The sequence below is a fragment of the Alternaria incomplexa genome (assembly GCF_024043165.1).
Source record: "Alternaria incomplexa strain BMP 0042 chromosome Unknown scaffold_19, whole genome shotgun sequence".
Lineage (NCBI taxonomy): Eukaryota > Fungi > Ascomycota > Dothideomycetes > Pleosporales > Pleosporaceae > Alternaria > Alternaria incomplexa.
Window position 1 is genome coordinate 353,989 of NW_026249868.1, and position 18,245 is coordinate 372,233.

The 18,245-nt window shown below is 52.7% G+C and overlaps 7 protein-coding genes across 7 annotated transcripts; 4 read left to right on the plus strand and 3 right to left on the minus strand.

The window, feature by feature from the left end:
• Positions 1-816: 816 nt before the first annotated feature.
• On the plus strand, positions 817-2,756 carry J4E90_010144 (uncharacterized protein; the record flags this gene model as incomplete). The annotated part of the gene is made up of 5 exons (XM_051439659.1): positions 817-823; positions 873-1,371; positions 1,429-2,039; positions 2,085-2,219; positions 2,269-2,756. The coding sequence occupies 5 exons, from the start codon at positions 817-819 to the stop codon at positions 2,754-2,756; spliced, it is 1,740 nt and encodes a 579-aa protein (XP_051286568.1).
• A 139-nt stretch (positions 2,757-2,895) lies between these two features.
• Positions 2,896-3,400, minus strand: SMD2 (mRNA splicing protein; the record flags this gene model as incomplete). The annotated part of the gene is made up of 4 exons (XM_051439660.1): positions 2,896-2,938; positions 2,987-3,244; positions 3,297-3,329; positions 3,381-3,400. The coding sequence occupies 4 exons, from the start codon at positions 3,398-3,400 to the stop codon at positions 2,896-2,898; spliced, it is 354 nt and encodes a 117-aa protein (XP_051286569.1).
• Positions 3,401-4,142: 742 nt separating this feature from the next.
• On the plus strand, positions 4,143-8,030 carry J4E90_010146 (uncharacterized protein; the record flags this gene model as incomplete). Its single annotated transcript, XM_051439661.1, has 3 exons — positions 4,143-4,254; positions 4,308-4,461; positions 4,517-8,030. The coding sequence occupies 3 exons, from the start codon at positions 4,143-4,145 to the stop codon at positions 8,028-8,030; spliced, it is 3,780 nt and encodes a 1,259-aa protein (XP_051286570.1).
• Positions 8,031-8,633: 603 nt separating this feature from the next.
• J4E90_010147 (uncharacterized protein) lies at positions 8,634-9,743 on the minus strand (the record flags this gene model as incomplete). The annotated part of the gene is made up of 1 exon (XM_051439662.1): positions 8,634-9,743. One exon carries the CDS (start codon positions 9,741-9,743, stop codon positions 8,634-8,636), a length of 1,110 nt encoding a protein of 369 aa, XP_051286571.1.
• Positions 9,744-10,727: 984 nt separating this feature from the next.
• ARP2_2 (Arp2/3 complex subunit, actin nucleation center) lies at positions 10,728-11,534 on the minus strand (the record flags this gene model as incomplete). Its single annotated transcript, XM_051439663.1, has 1 exon — positions 10,728-11,534. The coding sequence occupies one exon, from the start codon at positions 11,532-11,534 to the stop codon at positions 10,728-10,730; it is 807 nt and encodes a 268-aa protein (XP_051286572.1).
• A 601-nt stretch (positions 11,535-12,135) lies between these two features.
• J4E90_010149 (uncharacterized protein) lies at positions 12,136-13,557 on the plus strand (the record flags this gene model as incomplete). The annotated part of the gene is made up of 2 exons (XM_051439664.1): positions 12,136-12,144; positions 12,670-13,557. 2 exons carry the CDS (start codon positions 12,136-12,138, stop codon positions 13,555-13,557), a joined length of 897 nt encoding a protein of 298 aa, XP_051286573.1.
• A 257-nt stretch (positions 13,558-13,814) lies between these two features.
• Positions 13,815-14,870, plus strand: J4E90_010150 (uncharacterized protein; the record flags this gene model as incomplete). Its single annotated transcript, XM_051439665.1, has 1 exon — positions 13,815-14,870. One exon carries the CDS (start codon positions 13,815-13,817, stop codon positions 14,868-14,870), a length of 1,056 nt encoding a protein of 351 aa, XP_051286574.1.
• Positions 14,871-18,245: the final 3,375 nt, after the last annotated feature.

An 18,245-nucleotide genomic window follows, 5' to 3' on the forward strand; every position in this document is an offset into this window, starting at 1 on the left:
AGGCTACATTAGATATTGAGATTCTTTCAGGTGTGTGTGTGCGAGTTCATGTGGCTCCGCACAAACTTCGTGGTAGCGAAGGTACCATAGCCAGTCGATGGCTGAGGCACTCAAGGCGTGTGCCATTTATTAACACTCTGGGCACCGTCCCATACCTGCGATGGCGACCAAATGGTAGGAATGAGTGCGTCTCGCCATCTCCTTCATAAACGCAAGGGCTTTGTGCCCAGTTGACGATCATCACGGCGGCAATCGGTCATTCATGCCCAATGTCGTATTGTTGGGTAATGAGCTCTGGGCACATAGGTGAGGTCCGATCGTCGAGTACCGAGAGCGAAAAAGCAAGCATGGCCGCATACAAGAGCTCCAGCCCCCGGACCTGTCCCATATGAGGCTTTTCGTAGTCGTCGATGCTTGGTGTAGGAGTGGTCGGAAGACCGAAACTTGGTACGGGATCACCCAGAAGAGGAAGCCGGCACCTATGTTTGCTGACATCTCGGGGTTCGGGGGAAGGAGCGACCCCACAGAAACGCGAAGCTACCCCTCACGCATCTGCGCAACCCCACTTAGAGCACTGGAGCTCTCCAAATGCCTGGAAACAAGACGGAACGCGGACGCGTTTCCGTGTGGCCACAGGCTATGTCGGCATATGTCAAATGACACGAAGGAATGGTGGAATGATTGCTTGTCGTCGGGTCGGGTATTGAAGGTTTCTTGGTCTTTCGTCATGCCACTTTTGCGATTTCCATCCGCTCTGTGTTCCGTCGTTCTGCACCAATTCGCGCACTCCATTGAGCTGGACATATAGTAATCACAATGTCATGTATGCATTGCCATCAAAACCTATGCGATCAAATAGTTAACGTACTCAGCGAGACACTTCATCCACGACCCGACACACCTCGTCAACACCGCGCTGCTCAGCATCCCTCAGACGAACCCATCCGTACAATGCGACATCAACAACAAGATCGTCTACCGCAAGAATGGCGCATCGCAAGTCAGCATAGTTTCCGGAGGTGGTAGTGGTCACGAACCCTCATTCGCATCCTTTGTCGGCGCGGGCCTTTTATCCGGAGCAGTCGCAGGTACCATCTTCGCTTCGCCAAGTGCAGAGCAGGTGCGAAGATGTATCTTGCATCGCATTCAAAAAGACAAGGGCGTCCTCGTGATTGTAATGAACTACACTGGCGATGTGCTGAACTTCGGCATGGCGGTGGAGAAAGCGCGCGTTGCTGGTATTGAAGTCGACATGGTGGTGGTCGGCGACGATGCGGGTGTAGGGCGCGCAAAGGGAGGAAAAGTCGGGCGCAGAGGTATTGCCGGAACAGTGCTGGTTCAAAAGATTGCTGGAGCGCTCGCTGCTAAAGGGTACGGACCGCACCAATATCGTGCCTGTCAGGACGATGATCACTGACGTCAGCGTAGAGCGAGTCTCAAAGACGTAACGCAGATGGCCCAGCTCGTTGCAGACAACACCGTCTCGATCGGCTCTTCACTGGCTCACGTCCACGTGCCAGGTCGCCGAGAGGCAGAGGAAGACGAGCTGGCTGAAGGCCTAGTCGAGATTGGAATGGGCATCCACAATGAAGCCGGTTCAGAGCGCAAGAAGATCGATTTACCTGGTCTTGTAAAGACGATGCTGTCGCACTGCTTGGACGTCGCCGATCAGGACCGAAGCTTCTCCAAGATCACCGACAAGGACGACGTGGTGCTACTGGTCAATAACCTGGGAGGTGTCAGTCCACTCGAGCTAAGCGGGATCACGAACGAAGTCGTCGAGCAACTCGCAGACAGCTTCAAGATCAAGCCAGTACGTATTCTAGCTGGCACCTTCATGACCAGTTTGAACGGACTGGGCTTCTCCATCAGCTTGCTTAGAGTCGCGGACGCTTCCATGCTCGAGCTGCTCGATGCGCCTGCTGAGGCAAGTGGCTGGTCTGCGGCGATTAGTAGCAGCACATGGGCGAGACGCGGCGAAGCGAAGAAAAGCGAGGAGCAGGTAGACGAAGAGGACATCCAGCCAAGTGATCTGAGAGGTAAGTACCTGCAGAGCTGCGTATGACACCCGCTAACTTGAGTAGTCAACTATGCTCAGGCCAAGTCAACCTTGACAGTTGCGCTGAACAGACTCATCAAGGCTGAGCCAGACGTCACCCGATATGACACAATAGTTGGAGATGGCGACTGCGGAATCGGACTCAAGCGCGGCGCAGAAGGTAGGCTATCATCACGTGTGCATTGATGCCTGGCGCTGACACCCAACAGCAATTCTCAAGATGCTCGAAACGGCAAAGGAGACAGATGATCTGCTGATCCTCATGAATCACATCATTCAAGTGGTGGAACTGGCTATGGACGGCACGTCAGGTGCAATCTACGCCATCTTCTTGAATGCGCTGGCGCATGGATTGCGACAAAACGCGCCCTCGTCGCCACAGCCTGTCACACCCGCAATCTGGGCCAAGGCCCTTGACTCATCGCTCAAGGCACTGGGCAAATACACTCCTGCCAAACCCGGTGACCGAACGCTGATGGATGCCCTCTATCCGTTCGTTGAGACGCTGTCTAAGACGGAAAGTATCGACAAAGCGGCTGCGGCGGCACAAGGTGGCGCGCAAGGGACGAAGGGTATGAAAGCGAGCTTGGGGCGAACGGTCTACGTTGGAGGCGAGGGTTTCCAAGAGGTTCCAGACCCTGGCGCGCATGGCCTCGCGGAGCTCCTACTGGGCCTGAGTGACGGTTTGAAGAAGTAGAAGTTGGGGTATCGTTGTTTGATTCGTTCGGTGTTCCTCGCCGATTTCGCGACGGTTATGTAACTTTTAATTCATTCCAACTCCATTTCGTGCGCTCGATCTGGCGCTACCGTCCCAAATCCCCAGTCCTTCCAAGCTCTTATGATAGCAATACAAGAATTACCGAGTCGCCGCGTAGGAACCTATAAAAGTCAGCGCATGCGCAAACGTAGAGTGTAATTTGAACGCACAGCTTGGAGATGAAGCGGTCCTTGTTGACCTTCCTTCCGTAGCTGCCGTTGGCTAACCGTGGAGTCTCGGTCCACATCTCTTTCGCGTTCTCGAGAACCATGTTGCAATGACGGTCGAAAGCCTTGACACGTGCGAGGATCTTGCGGTTGTTTCGGCACGAGATCAGGACTTGTGTGCGCGAGCGGACGGCGGTCTGGAGGATGGAGAGGGGGCCGGTAGTGAGCTCGTGTTCTTCGACCTGAGCAACTTCGTACTCGCTAGGCAGCAATGTCAGTACAGGAACTGTTGTGGATTGGAGGGTGTACGTACGTCAACTCCGAACGCGGCTTGGACAGAAGCTCTCTGCGCAAGGTTAGCTCATATAGCGGTGAATGTGCTAGCAGTAATACATACTGAATCTTTGCGTCCACCATGGTGTCGTTTTGTGCAAGGTAGCAGGGGGGGATTTGCTATATGGGGTTGGGACTGTTACAGGTTAACTTTCCAGCTCTCGAGCTTCTGCCTGCGAATTTTGATACACGCTGCTCAGGGAAGTAGCGCGCAAGGATGGGGCCGCGCAAAAGATATGCACAGACCAGGAGCGGAAAGACTGACCTAGTTTTAGAAAGGAGGAACACCACGGCAACGCGCTTGGATGAGGTGGATCGGTCGGCGACGATATGAGGCAGGGCGATGAAGTGAGCGAGCTTGGCAGAATCGGATCTGGAGCTACACTTTATCCGCGGTCGAAGCCAATCAACGCGTCGGGAGTGGGGCTGAAACTTTGGCACGGAAGGTGCGTCACGCGTCTTTGTCCTCCCCGCGTTAGCGCGAAGCGGGTAGCGTCAAACCTCCGAGCTCGTGCATGCAACTTCACTTTCACCACACGACCTCTTTCACGACGCCCTCTACGTTCCTTCTCTCTGCCACTTTACGCGTGCTGTTGCCTAATTCGGATTTATCTACACGCGAAAATATTTAAAGACCCGTTTACCCCGCCAATTCGTCTTCCTGTCGCTTTTAGTCTCGCTTCTTAGTTCACCTCGAACGCGTTCGCGATGATCGCACGCCAGCCACCGATCGCGATATAACATAGACCACCCCGTCGCCCCCGACAACCTTCTTCTCTCTTCTTCATCACGGCCCGCCTATCCTTTGTCAATCTCATAGGCAGCCATGTCGACGCCCTCAAGTACCACGCCGGATCCTGGTGCGATGCAGCACGCGCCCACACCGTCCGCTGCCGAGGAGAGCACAATGGACGAAATCCCGCGCAGGCAAATGCGAGGCAAGCACATCTGCTCATTCATCACGACTTGATCTAACACAGCTGCACCACAGTCAAAGTACTTTACACGTTCGATGATCAGAACAAGTCAAACTGCCTGGCCCGTCTGCCAAGCGTGCTGAACGTGCCTGTCGTATCGCTGGACGAGACCACCGAAGTGGGAGTCATCGAACTCAAGACCTGCATTCAGGCTATTGTGACTGCAAGGTGGGCCGACTCCTGCGCTTATTGATTAATTGAAACAGCTTGCTCACTGTCACAGCCCCGAGCTCGTAGCCAAACTAGGCCACGACTACACCGTATACGCTTACGACTTCTCCGAGTACGAAACGCCGCTGGTTGGTCAGGGCATGCTATCATGGATCCTCGCTTCAGCATCGCCGACTCCCAATGCCCCCGCCAAAGATTCCCAAACCATGGTCACCGGTCGCGTGTGCAAGAACATTCTTGGCATCTTTTCGAACGGAATCAAGGAAACCCTGGAGGTCAAACTGAAGCTGGTGCCTGTTCCGACATGCATGCAAAAGGAATATGTCGAGAACATGGAGCGGTACCACAGCCTCAGTCAGCTGATGCCTGAAGGGTTCGATTACAACGCCTGGTCCGACTTTCTCAAGGAGAACCCTGCATTGGGTCACCTGGCCCAACCCAGCCCATACCCCGCACAGCCTTCGCCACGTCCTTCCATTGGTGGTGTTGAGCCCTTCCACCAGATGCTTACTCGCCAAAGCCCGTCACAAGAGCCACCCCGGAACGACTCTTTCTACGATCAGTCGAACATGTCGTTCATGTCTCAGCCGACTAGGGCTTCCAGTCCTGCTATGAGCACTCTCTCATTCCATCACTATCAGTACAATCCACCCTCCCGACCAGCGTCACGGACCTCTGTCAGAAGTGAAGGTGCACAGCCGACTCAGCAGTTCCAGTTTAGCGATCCTTATGTCATCGAGCCACAGGAAGACGGACCTCCGAAGAAGAGGGCACGGATTACGCAGACCACGAGACCGAGGAATACACCGCTCAACGCCCACAACGATTCGCTGCGCGTTACAGCGAGCACAGCGGCATCCGTCCGCCTACTCAAGCCTTCTCTCAGCAATTCAGGAGCCGCCTCAGATATGGTGCCCCGTGCGCCAACGCCTCGCCCCGGTGAAAAGTTTAGTCAACGAGGATCACGCCGACCACCCGCCCCTAGTGCTTTAAGACATGGATCCATGGATGGAGGACGACCATACGTGTCTCCGTATGAGAGTAGCGTCTTCTCAGACAATGCGATGGAGTCTGCAGATGAAAGAGATGGAAGCCCAGGAGATACTCCGATGCCGTCATCCCCGCCAATCGCACCAGTCCGAACCACATCGCCCGATGCCTCAAGCCCTGACCTCCCAACACAACCTCCAAACGATTCCGGTTTCGTTAGCGACATGCCGGCTAGTCGAGACGGCGATAGTATGGATTTTGAAAAGCTTTGGAATGGACAATCCCAGGATCATCGTCGCGAATCTGTCACACAGCCAGTCACGCAAAGTATTGAGATGGACATGACTGCTCATACTTTTGACTTCGACACCATGGACCAGGATATCTTCAACTCGGTTTATTTCCAAGGCAACGACGCGAATGATGACAGCGATTTGATCGCGAGGCTGTCCATGGTACAGCAGGATGACAACCTCGAGGACAAGAACGCTTTACAGAAGTCACGAGCCACGGTATCGACTGCCGGCTCGCCTGATGGCATGATGTCACACATTTCTCCGACTGCCGAGAGCGAAGCGCAAGTCTACAGTCGTTCCGCTACCCCAAATCTCCCACCGAAGCAGACAAAGCCGTCCAAGCCGAGAGGACTTCCAAGATCACATACATGGTCTGGAGCAGAGCCCATGTCTGATGCGCCCACGCCCTCCGAGTGTGGCTACCCACGAAGTGGATCCGGCGCGAAGAGGAAGAGGGTTATCAAAGACCGGCTGGACGCGGCTATTCGGAAAGGCGAAATGCCACCACACTGTGTGAACTGCGGAGAGATCGATACAGTCACATGGAGAAAGGCCTACACACGCGTAGAGAATGGCACACCTAAGGACATTGAGCTGTCTACCGATACTGCTAGCACCGACATCATCGCATACGAAGTGATTGAATCATCCTCTGAGGACGCTGAGCCGAAGTACCGTATCTTCAAGAACAACTTGACGCGCGAAGACAAGGACATCATGGCTGCGAAGTCTTCTGAGGCATTTGAAGAACTCAACCTCTGTAACCCATGCGGACTCTGGCTTATCAAGAAGTTTTCGATGAGGCCGCAGAAGGTATGGGATCGTGCTGCGCGTCTCGCCAATCGCAAGAGGCAGCAGAAGGCGGGGTCACGCTCCAAGTCTATGACTGGTGGTGATGATCTCATGTCCGACGCCATGATGCCAGAGTCTGACGCTGCTATACCAGCTGAGCAAGATCAAGCTGCTTCATCCATTGACAGGCCCGTTGATGGAACAATGGCACCGCCAGCTGTCGCACCCAGCAGGGGTGAGCTCGACCCTGAAGAAGCTAAAGCTGCCTTCGAGCGAGCCATTGAGTCAAGCCCCGCTGGCGTTAGAGGGAGCAAAACTTCTCCTATTGACATTGACCAAGACCTTACACCAAAGCCTACAAGGCGGCTACTTTTCCCATCACCTAGAAAACAAGGTCGGCGTAAGACGCTAGCCGACCCACCTCCAGCCCCCGTCGCTGCGGCTCCAATTGCCACCCCAATGTATGTCCCTGACGATGACGCACCCAAGAAGCCCCGTTGCCAGCGATGCAAGGAGCTTAAGAGAGGCTGTGACCGCGAACGACCGTGTGGACGTTGCGCGAACGCTGGTATAGGACACGACGGCTGCATTCCGTGCGAGTCAAAGACTATGTGGTACTTCAAGCAGCCAGTGGCGCAAGTGGCCATCGTCGACCAAGAAAATCCGGATAAGGAGAACTGCCCACCACCTCCTGCCGCAGAGACAGACGATCTCGCACACCTTTTTGAAGACCCTGCTTCTCGGAAACCTACGCCAAAAAGCACGCCTAAGAGGGACCAGATCGCCCAAGATCCTCTAAAGACCCCTACTCCAAGCACGCGCAAACGTGTTGCTCTGACGCCGAGACGAGGTGCAGGGAACGGAGAGGCGCCTTCAACGCCATCCCGCAATATCCTGAGTCCTCGTGTCACCCGTTCGACAACAGCTGCACCTGACACACCGTTCACCCGCCAGCTCAATGCGCTTCTATCCGACCACCCGATCTCGTCGCCTTCCCAGACTATCGACTTCTCGGCTTTTCCCACATTTACAACACCCGGTCGCAGTGATGCTCAGTTTAGCGAGTTCCTGGCTGATGACTTTCTGTCCAGTGACATGCCTGTGAGCAGCTCGCCGTCGAAGAACGGCTCACTCGGACTGGGCTTTGACCTCTACGAAGACCCCAACACTTCTACTGTGGGCCTGTGGAGTGGCGATAACATATTCGACAACGAGACCATGATGTTGGACATGGAAAACGGCTCTAAACGCGGAAGTGTTGACGGAAATGCCGGTCCGGATGCCTCTGCATTACTCAAGATGAACGTCGGTGGCATGACTGTCGACTTCGCCGCCATGATCGAGGAAGTCGTTGGCGCTGCCAACAAGGAGGCAGATATCAACGAAGTCACGAGCAAAATCCTAGACGCTAGTATCAAGCTTGAGCCCAAGAGCCCAGAGGACGAGAGGGAGGATATGGGGAAAACACCCGAAGAGCCCACGGTTTGAGGCTGAGGGACATTCACGGCGTTCACGATTCTGCATACCCCTTGTCACACTTTGTGACTTTAACGGCGTTTAGCGATTTGCAATAACACGGCACGAACACATGAGGAATGATTGGCTTTTTGTATACTAGTCCATAGATGGTTCAGCAAGCCTTGCTTCCAGCAGGCAGGCTGCGAACGAACAACGAGCGTGGAACGCGCGTCTTTATATACCCAATGAATACTTTAGATTAGACACTTTTGCTTTTCCTCAGCGGAGTGTACATGTCACCTGAAGTGCTGGCTTGCTTGGTGCGAGGGCAGAACCGAATAGATACCCCTTGTGCTTCGAAAGCATTCCCAACCTCTTTAAGAACCTTCGAAAACGCCCTCCACAACTTCGATTCATGTGTGGTGTGTCGCAACACACGTACCCCTTTAAGTAGCGGATACTTCTGCGCACAGTCCATAGCTAGACTCATCAGTGCAGCCTTCGGACACCTAAAGTACGGCCATGTTGGTTCGTACATATCGAGGTCAAGCCGACGTATACCAGGCGGAAGGGAGTTGAAGATTTCGTGCTGTTGCCGGTCCGGGTTCGTTGTTTCGTCGCGATATAGGGTTACTATATCCGTTCTAAGGTACCCAAGGTTGCGGACTTGTTCCAATCGTAGGCATCCTGCCGCAGCTGTATTGTATATGTTAGGCTCGTGCGACAGGTTGGTCTGTAGAGTGAGGCTCTCCATCGATTTGGATGCTCCATGATAGCTCCAAGTAGGGTGGGGTAGTGTAACGCTGGTACTCCGTATCCGTTGTGTTCGTAGATGGCTCTGCTTATTGAGGGTTCGGTTCTGGTTCCGGCGAACGTCAAGCTGAAGTCTTTGAGATCCTTGATAGAGCGCAGGATCATGGTGACATGCTTCGAGTGAATAGCGCTATTCTCGATGTGGAGATGTTCGATAGGTGAGCTTCGGGGCGGGATCGTTGCCAGGTGTGCGTATCGTGCCAGGAGATTCCCCGTTCCCGTAACTCCGTATTTGAATCTGTCTTTATCCACGAGCTCGCCTTTGAAGCTTAGTGTACGCAAAGCTGGTAATCGAAGGGCATACAAAAGCGGTTCCAAATCCATGTCTTGATGGCCAAATCGTAGCGTACGTATGTTGGCGAAGCGCTCGGCGAGTTTGGGACCGGGGTATCGTCTCAGCTTGAACCAGAAAGATGGCCCATATTCGCCGTTGCTCATGCGAAATCGGAGGCCCGTGTCCATGATCTCCAAGGCTTCTAGCCGTGGAGTGAGCAGCAAGACCAGAGTCAGTGCAGCACATTTATCCATCCAGCCGCCAGAATCCCAGTACGCCCCAATGTTGGAAATGTTGAATTCCCGTACGAGATTTGGTGCACTGAAAGTTTGTGGCAGTGTTCTGTACCATCCTGGAGTTTCGCTTGGCTTTTTGTCCCAAACGAGTCGCTTTATATGCGAGACTAGAGTGGGATCGTCCTCTAGACGCTGAACGAGCTTTCTGCAACGAAAGTGATCGGTCTTGATGGTTTTGTAGAGGTAAGACTCTGTGAGTCGATTGAACTGGCGGCTGGTAGCGGATAGAGAGAGGAGAGTCTGTATGGTGCCGGGGACGTATTCTTCATCGATGCCGGAGCCGACTTCGTCTAGGATTCCGCAAAGGAGTTCTTCGGGAAAATCGCTTAGGCTGCACTTAGACAGCTTGGAGTTCGACATGATGAAAGAACAGGGGTTCTGTTCTTGATTGCTTGAGATTGCGGATGTATTGTGGCAGTTTTGCTTAGTGGTGGTGACCGAGAGAGGTGTTTGTGAGTTGTGAGATGAATAGGTATGAAGTAGAAGTAGAGAGTATTTATAGGGGAAAGTCTCTTACAAAATTATCACATAAAATTCTGCTCGCATGACCTACATGAATTTCAAACTTTGGTTGTGTGGTCGGATGTCAAACTGCCGTCTTCTTACTGGTAGTTTGAAGTTCCTATGGAAGCGATGAGGGAAACGTCTGGAATGAATAGAGCGCGCAATTAATTCAGACTGCAGCCTGGTCTCAGCTTAGACTAGTCATTAAGAGTGTGCTTTGGTATACGACATGATTGAGATAGCTTTGGTGTTGTTTGCTGGGGTGTTCGGCGTGTCACCGCAGTACCGTGGTTATAGGAAAGGTCCACCGTGCTGGGCTAAGTCGAAATCCCCTACGAATGACAAGATCCTGTTCATGGCAGACGCTTAATTTTCGTCAGTCCACCAAAGTACGTCCTAATACAGGTCGTAGGGTGTGTAAAGTAGGTATGCGCGCACGCTAACCTGGGAAAAACCTGAACACCCTAGAGCCTACGTTGACGTTGGGCCACCTACATTGCAGGTCTTTGTCTTGATGTAGTCTGCAGGCCTGTTTAGTTTTTTTTTCTTTGTATGAGTGCCCAGGTGCCCGGGCAGATCGAACCACGTGATGGCGTTGCCTAATCGCGTTTGGTGACGTAAGTCTTGGCAGGGTATGTGGAGCCTTCCAAGGTTGCGCCCACAGACCTTAATCACGACACACAGTTTGAGAGTTGGCACACGCGGGAAACTCATCAAGTAATCTTGTTATGATTCATTCTTTTGTTCGAGCGATGGCCTCGAATTGGGCTCTCTATCAAATGCGCTGGAATCCATACAATGCGACCGTCATTCGTTCATCATCACCACCTCAGTCTCAGCTTACTGCGATGATCCACCGGAGATGGTCAGCACTTGACCGTTGACCCAGCCACCGTCCGCTGATGCGAGGAAAGCGACGACCCTCGCAACATCCTCAGGTACTGCGCACCTTCCGAGCGGGCAGTGGTTTGCCATGAGCGTCTCAATCTTCTCCGCTGGCCAGTCAGGCGAACCGCCGGGGATGTAATGCCAGGCGTTCTGTGTGAACATGTCCGACTTGATACCTCCTGGTGCAACACCGTTGACGGTGATACCGCGCTTTCCGAAGTCGGTTGCGAAGGCCTTGATGAAACCGATGACGGCCATCTTGGAGGCGTTGTAGAGCGCGTGGTCCTTGACACCGAGCAGACCGGCAGCGATGGAGCTCATCAGGATGATGCGGCCGTTATCCTCGATGTGCTTGTATGCGGTTTGGCCAACGAAGAATTGCGCTCTTGTGTTCAGGTTGAATACGTGGTCGTACTTCTCCTCGCTGATCTCCTCTGTTACGTCCCAGCTCTCGGTTCCTGAGTTGCTCATGACGATGTTGATCTTGCCGAATGCCTTCTTCGCCTCCTCGAATAGTCTGTTGATCTCACTGACTTTGCTGACATCCGCCTTGATGGCTACGGCTTTGGCACCGTTGTTGAAGCCCTTGATGATTTCGCAAACCTCGTTCGCTGGGCCTTCGGATGAAACGTAGTTAACGATGACGGAGGCGCCGCGCTTGCCGAGCTCGATAGCACAACCCCTTCCAATGCCGCGACCGGCACCGGTGATGAGAGCGACTTGTCCCTCGAGGGAGGCGGTGGGAACGTTGATGACCATCTTGATGATGTGTTGGTGTCTAGATGATTATGGGACGGTGGATGATGGAATATATAGCTTCAAGGTAGGGAGGTTGAAGATGTTGAAGTGGTGGGTGAAGATGGACTGGGTATACTGATTACCTTTCTCATCTTGCGCTGCCTCTTTATAAAAATCTTGAGTGTTCAGTCTCAGCATTGAAACAAATGGTGTTCACGGTATGCGGGCACGGGCGGGGATCCGAAGAAACGAACACCGAAAATAGCTGCTTCAGGGACCTGCGGCTCTACACCTTCGCGCCCGAAGCTCTGGTCGTTTTAGCTACACACAGCTAAACCTGCCGGTAGACTCTGCACTCCCGTTTCGAAATGTCGTGGATGAAGTGCCGGCTGTCGTGCGGACGTCGGAAGGGGGAGGGGCCATGGTTAACCCCCGAATGAGGGTGTTCAGATCTGCCATGGAGATGCGAGACGAAGTCCGGCGTCGCAAGCTCTTCTATTCATACCATCGGTTTTGTTCATAAGCGTTTACACTGCTATCAGGTGCGACGTCGAAGTTCGAGTTTCTTCGCAGCTAAGCTCTGATCGTCGGCACGATGCAGGGCGCATCAGCGGATCTACCCATGGCGCAGGTACCACTGCCAGTTTGACGGACTTTGCCATTGCCCTGCAGCGTTCGCGGACGACGTTTGCAACCGTTCTGTCGAAGAAACGGCCATGCGAAAACAAATATGGGAGCGCAGAGGTGTTGACGCGAAGGATGAGGCGGTGACTGCCTGCCACGGGCTTCGGACTTATTGGTAGCGCACGTCACTGTCTGCCCCTCTGCATCTCCATCTCCAATCCACAACACAGCATCGCCAGAACCCGCTGCACTGTCCACATAAGCAATCATGCATATTCTTGTAAGACTGTCGTATCTTACTAAGCCAATGGCAAGTACTGATCGATCTAGGTTACCAACGACGATGGCCCACCATCAGACCAGTCCTCACCATACGTACATTCGCTGGTGTCAACACTGCAGAAGCATGGACACACCGTTTCAGTCGTTCTCCCACATACCCAGCGGTCATGGATAGGCAAGGCACATCTTGTGGGCAAGTCGGTATGACACACCACTTCTACTACGCCGCTCGCCATACTCACTGCCACAGATACAACCGACGTACTACCGCCCTGCGCCCCTCCAAACCAACGCCGAAGGACGTCTCACGAATCATGGCACAACCCATAACTCGCCTCTGCCGCCCTCATCCAATGAAGAAGAATGGGTACTCGTCGACTCCACACCTGCGTCCTGCGTACAGATCGGTCTCTACCACTACTTCTCCGACCGCGGCCCGATCGATCTCGTAGTCAGCGGCCCGAACTACGGTCGCAACAGCACCGCCATCTTCTCTCTATCATCAGGCACAATAGGCGGCGCGATGGAGGCAGCAGTATGCGGCATGAAGTCCATCGCCCTCTCGTACGCGTTCTTCGACCGCAACCACGACGCTAAGATCATCAGCGATGCCAGCGAGCTCAGCGCAAAACTCATACAACACCTGTGGGACAACTGGGACACAAACACACACCTCTACACCGTCAACGTACCGTTAGTAGAGAACGTGGGAGAGCGCAAGATCCTCTGGACGAACATGCTGCAGAACTCGTGGAAGAGCGGAAGCTGTTTCCAGGTCGTCGAGGTGCCCTCCGAAGCAGACGACACGCCATCAGACATCGAGGGACAAATCCGCAAGCAAGAGGAGAAATTCGGAAAGAAGGAACTCAAAGCGAATTCGGAGATACAGGGTGGAGCGTCTGGAACGGACAGTGGACGGGAGACGCCATCCGGTCAGGCGCACATGCGGTATACACACAAGCACTTCAAGTGGGCGCCGACGTTCAAGGACGTGTATGAGAGTGTTGAGGCTAGTGAGCCGGGCAATGACGGATGGGCAGTCGCGCAGGGATACACAAGTGTGACTCCGTTACGAGCGAACTTCATGCATGTGAATGGGTTCGAGGGAGAGATCAAGCTGGGTGGTGGCTCATCGTAGACTTGGTTCCTGATGACAGTGACTAGGAGGTGGATACGTGGGTGTCTCTAGACAGGCACAGGCCGCTCAGACCCTGGAGTCACCATTTTGATTCATAGCTATGAGTACGCAGGCCAGTCGTATCGTCGGCACAGTCACTGCGTACTTTTCGACACCATGCAATGCAGCATCACTCTTCCCTCATACGAGTACCTCGAAAAGACATACATTCAAATAACTAAAACTCTCAGCAGTCGAGCGATACCCGTCTGTACGATATGACGAATGAGCCGCAAAAAATTCAACTTGACATCGAAAAGTCCATTGCTTCTACGGCCTGTGATGAGGACGCGGACCTTAAAAAGGCCCGGAAACTTACAGAAGAACACTTGGCCAGATACAACAAGATCTTAAACGAATTCGATGAGGAGGAGGAGGTCCCTCCGGACAGTTACCTGGCACGTACCCGTCTGCGGAAGGAGTTCGACCATTTGGAAAGGTGGGGAAGGGACATTGGATTGTATCAGTACGAGAAGAACACCCCAAAGTACGCCTTTATTACCCTCCCTTCCGTTACAAAATTATCAATTATCGACTCTCTAGAAGCCATGGATTGTACGATGAGGAACATGCGCGGTACCGTGAACGACAAGAAGCACTCCTGGGCAGAAAGACATCATAAACTCGTGCCTCCAGAGTCAGACTGTAGGGCGCGTCTGGCCCGTTTGGTCAACTTATTGAGGTGCATTGTCATCGAACTGGAACTATTAGTCGACCCGGAAGACGAAATCCACGCCAGGGAAGGGGATGCAAGAACTGGTATCAAGGCGCTTTTCCGAAGCTGTGCAACCGACTTTACGATAGTTTTCAAGCGTATCGAAGATGGCGACAAGCATCTGAAGAACAAGCTACGATACGGACATCTCGAAGGCCCGCGCAACGACTTCATCATGTGGGGCCGTGAAGCTGGGGTTCTTCTTGGTGATGAAATCTCTCTGGAGGCTAAAGTCGCCAACTCAGACAGAAGCGAGAGCCGAAATCAGATCGTGGAAACTCTCGTATGCGTCAAATCGGCCTTAGAAGCGATGTTTGAGTTACTGCCGGAGAAGCGCGTCTTGGGGGAGGATCTTGCGATAACAGACGCAGACGACAATTCGAATTCGACCCTTAGCCTTACGGAACGTGCGAAAACGCTGGAAGAGCAAATGGCGGTACTCCATCAATACAACGAATCTCTGGTGAGCCGCACGAAGAACATCGGGCAGCACTCTTTGGGATCGAACAGCTTTATTGTGGAGGATGGAAATGATACTGCAACAGTTACTCGACAATGAAGGAAGGGTGTAACATCAATAAGAGAATGACCAGCAGCGGAAGCGGGAATACAAGAGAGCCTATATCTAATGAATCATTGCTGCTAGTATATGATATTCATGTAGACGGGTATGACGGAGAGATCAAGCAGTGTTGGTCATCATGGGGTCAGATATGACAAGATCTCTGGATCATTCTGAATGAGTCTGGTGCTCTTAGAGTCACGCTTTTGATTCATGACGATTGAGTAGAGACTGGTCATATATACTTACTGCACAGTCATTGTAGGTATTTAAGAAGATTAATAGCAGCATAGAATTTCCGCTCTCACCATTCCTTCCGAGATCCTTCTGCTATGGCATGCATTCAGCAAGTACACCAAACCAATATATATGACAAAGATGAGGATACCGGTGAGTACCGATACGAAGCTGGAGAGGACATTAAGTTAACATCTCCAACGACAAAGACAATGATTCCGAAGAACAGGCCCGAGCCGACCTTGAGCGAGATGTTCGGTCAGCTAGCTGCCGTCAACAAGAAGCTTGAAGATTGGATCGAATCGACCAAAGCATCGAGCACTCATGCAGGCGATGCGAACCTCACTATCATGACGATGTATAAGCGCTGCCTAGCCGCCTACGGGAAGGTGTGGAGCAATATCGACGACCTGGATAAGCCGATAAATAGCGAACCGGCACTCGAAGCTACTGGACGCCTGTGTAAGGATCTAATCACATGGGCGAAACTAGCCGGAGTGTATTTAGAAGGGAAACATTCTCTCGACTACATAATCCGCGCAAGTCCCAAATTGAGAAACCAGGTCTTAAAGCATACCTTAAAGCCACTCCTTAACATCGAAGCTGCGCTCAAAATGATGACCGAAATCGCGCGAGAAAAGGCCGCCCCACGAGAACTGCCGGTATCAGGATCGGCCCATGTCCCTACGACAGAAGACGGTCCTTTAAGCTGCCAAAATTCACAGAAAATAAGGTTCGAACAACCTTTCGGCTATGTTGCCTACAACCAGAGTCTCCTTGTGTTTTAGATGACGCGCAGAAATGGTCCGCCGAACCAGGTGCCTCTTGAAGCCTTCACGCATCCAACTGGAAGCGTTCATTGACCAGCTTAAAGAATGTGTCAAACGGGCCGAAGAAACTAGCCCTCATACAAGACATGCGGGCTTTACGACCAAGCATCTGGATGAGCTAACAGTTGAGCGAAGCGGCTCTCGTTTGGTTATGACGCAAGGAGATGCAACTGGTTATCGAGGATGAAAGACATGGCCCTGGAAGCTACATCGAATGTTCCCCAACGGCTGAATTAGTGGAGCTATCCTGGGCTCCATATTGATCGCTCTATGCGACGGATATGCGCTACGGGCGGACTTGAGCTATCTGGCGGGCTCGACGAAGATGGAGCTGGGTCGGAGTTCGTCGTAGACTCATACGTCCGATGTATGCCAAGATGTCAGTACGTCTGCGTTAGGTTAGTGTCTTAGGGAAGGAGTAGGAGCGTAGGATAGCAGGCGCGTATTTAGGCAGGAACTCCACAAGACCTACCTCTGCGTGTGTGCCCCTCCACAAGATGAGCATTGCGCAAGGGATGCGTACACCCGCACTGAAGCTGCACCTCTTTAGCTCCACTTATAAGTTGTCGGGAAAAGTTAAAGGCACCGTGAGCTCGCTACAGTTGAGTCAAGTTTAGGTATGGAGTGCTCGAGCCTTCTGTGTTGCACATGAGATCATAACTTTGCCATTCAATTGCAGCAGCACTCCAAGCTAGCTAAAGCAACCGAGGCATCTTGGGTAAAGCCAATATCGCGAAACTGCAGGTGTCCGGCGTAGGCATATTGTAAATACAAAGGTGCAGATATCTCGGCTCCCATCCCATTAATAGTTCTGACGTGTAACCCCGCGCTGCTACTTCCTATTTGGGTAAGCACTTCCCCATGTGTATTTCCGTTAGTATACCCCACTCCTTCCAAGGTTACCAACAAACTCAACCCCGCCCCTCGCCGTACCAAACTTCGACGGTTACTCCCGTCGTGACTAATCTGATGGGGCGGTTCAGGCATCTCCTGTCTCGTTTGTTCTGCGGGATCTTCCACATCAAACTAAAATACTCAAAGTTACCTCGTCCGGATCCTACAATGGCGACAAAAGTCCACGAGTACAAACTCCCTCCTACAGCCCTCATTCCTAACTCACCTTACCCGCTGCTCCACTATCCCGGTCTTCTCTATGATATGGTGACCTCCCCGCACTTCAAAACAAGAGAGATTCTCGACCTTTATGCATCGAATGGCTGGCAAACACAATGGATAGCGCAGTACGGAATGGACATACAATCGCACTACCACTCCACCACCCACGAAGCCATGACCGTTATCTCAGGCGAAGGCGCATGGATCCGTTTCGGCGTCGCTGACTCCCCGTCTTGGTCGCAGGGTAAATACGAACCGGGTGAAAGAGGAGATGGAGAGGTTGGTGGCGTGGATATCAAAGCGGAACTGGGCGATGTCTTCATCATCCCAGCGGGGGTTAGCCACAAAACCTTTTTGCCGCGACCGCGGAACGAGGAATTGGCGTTTCACCAACCGAAGGATGTAGAGGAGGGGAGGGCGGCGGAGGTTGATGAGGAGAAGGAGGCGGAGAGGAGGAGGTTTTTTGAGAGTGTGGATATCAGCGGCGGGAAGTTCATGATGATGGGTGCGTATCCTTATGGCGGGGTTTGGGACTTCGCTGTTGGGGGTGAGCATGACGGGAAAGAGGGGGAGGTGTGGAAAGTGGGCATACCGGAGAAGGATCCGGTGTTGGGAGATAGCGATGAAGGATTGAGGGGGCTGTGGGAGGGTGTGGAGGAGGCTGGTGGTAGGGTGGTGATGGGGTTGAGAGAGTTGGGGTTTGGAGTTTGAGGTGTTATTAAGTATTGGGCAACGACCGGAACGATCTCCTACACAGTTCTTCTCATTTTTGCGAGGATAGATGTTTCTTCTCCATTTGCGTAGTCTCGATACCAAGTTCATCTCGTTGCTATTACCTAGGCATGCTTTGTCCATGCGCGTTCCTTGGAAGTAGAGCATGCACGGTAATGCTGGTTCCATCTGGAGAAACGAAATGAGATACGGACCGTCTACCAATATGTCTAGATGCTCCATGTCTTTGCAACGGGTAAGTTTTAGAACATGTGGTTGTGGAGTTCTCCGCCGCATGCTCATTCCGAGACGGGTCCGATAACACCGAAATCGGCGCTAGCCTCCACTCCCGCCCGCGCGCCCTACGAGTGATCCATCAACCTCCGTGCTATATAACAAATCGCAATGTCCTAATTTCCACAGTTACGCCATTATTCGCAATCGAAACAGCTTGCTCATTGAGATTCCCTCTGGTCAA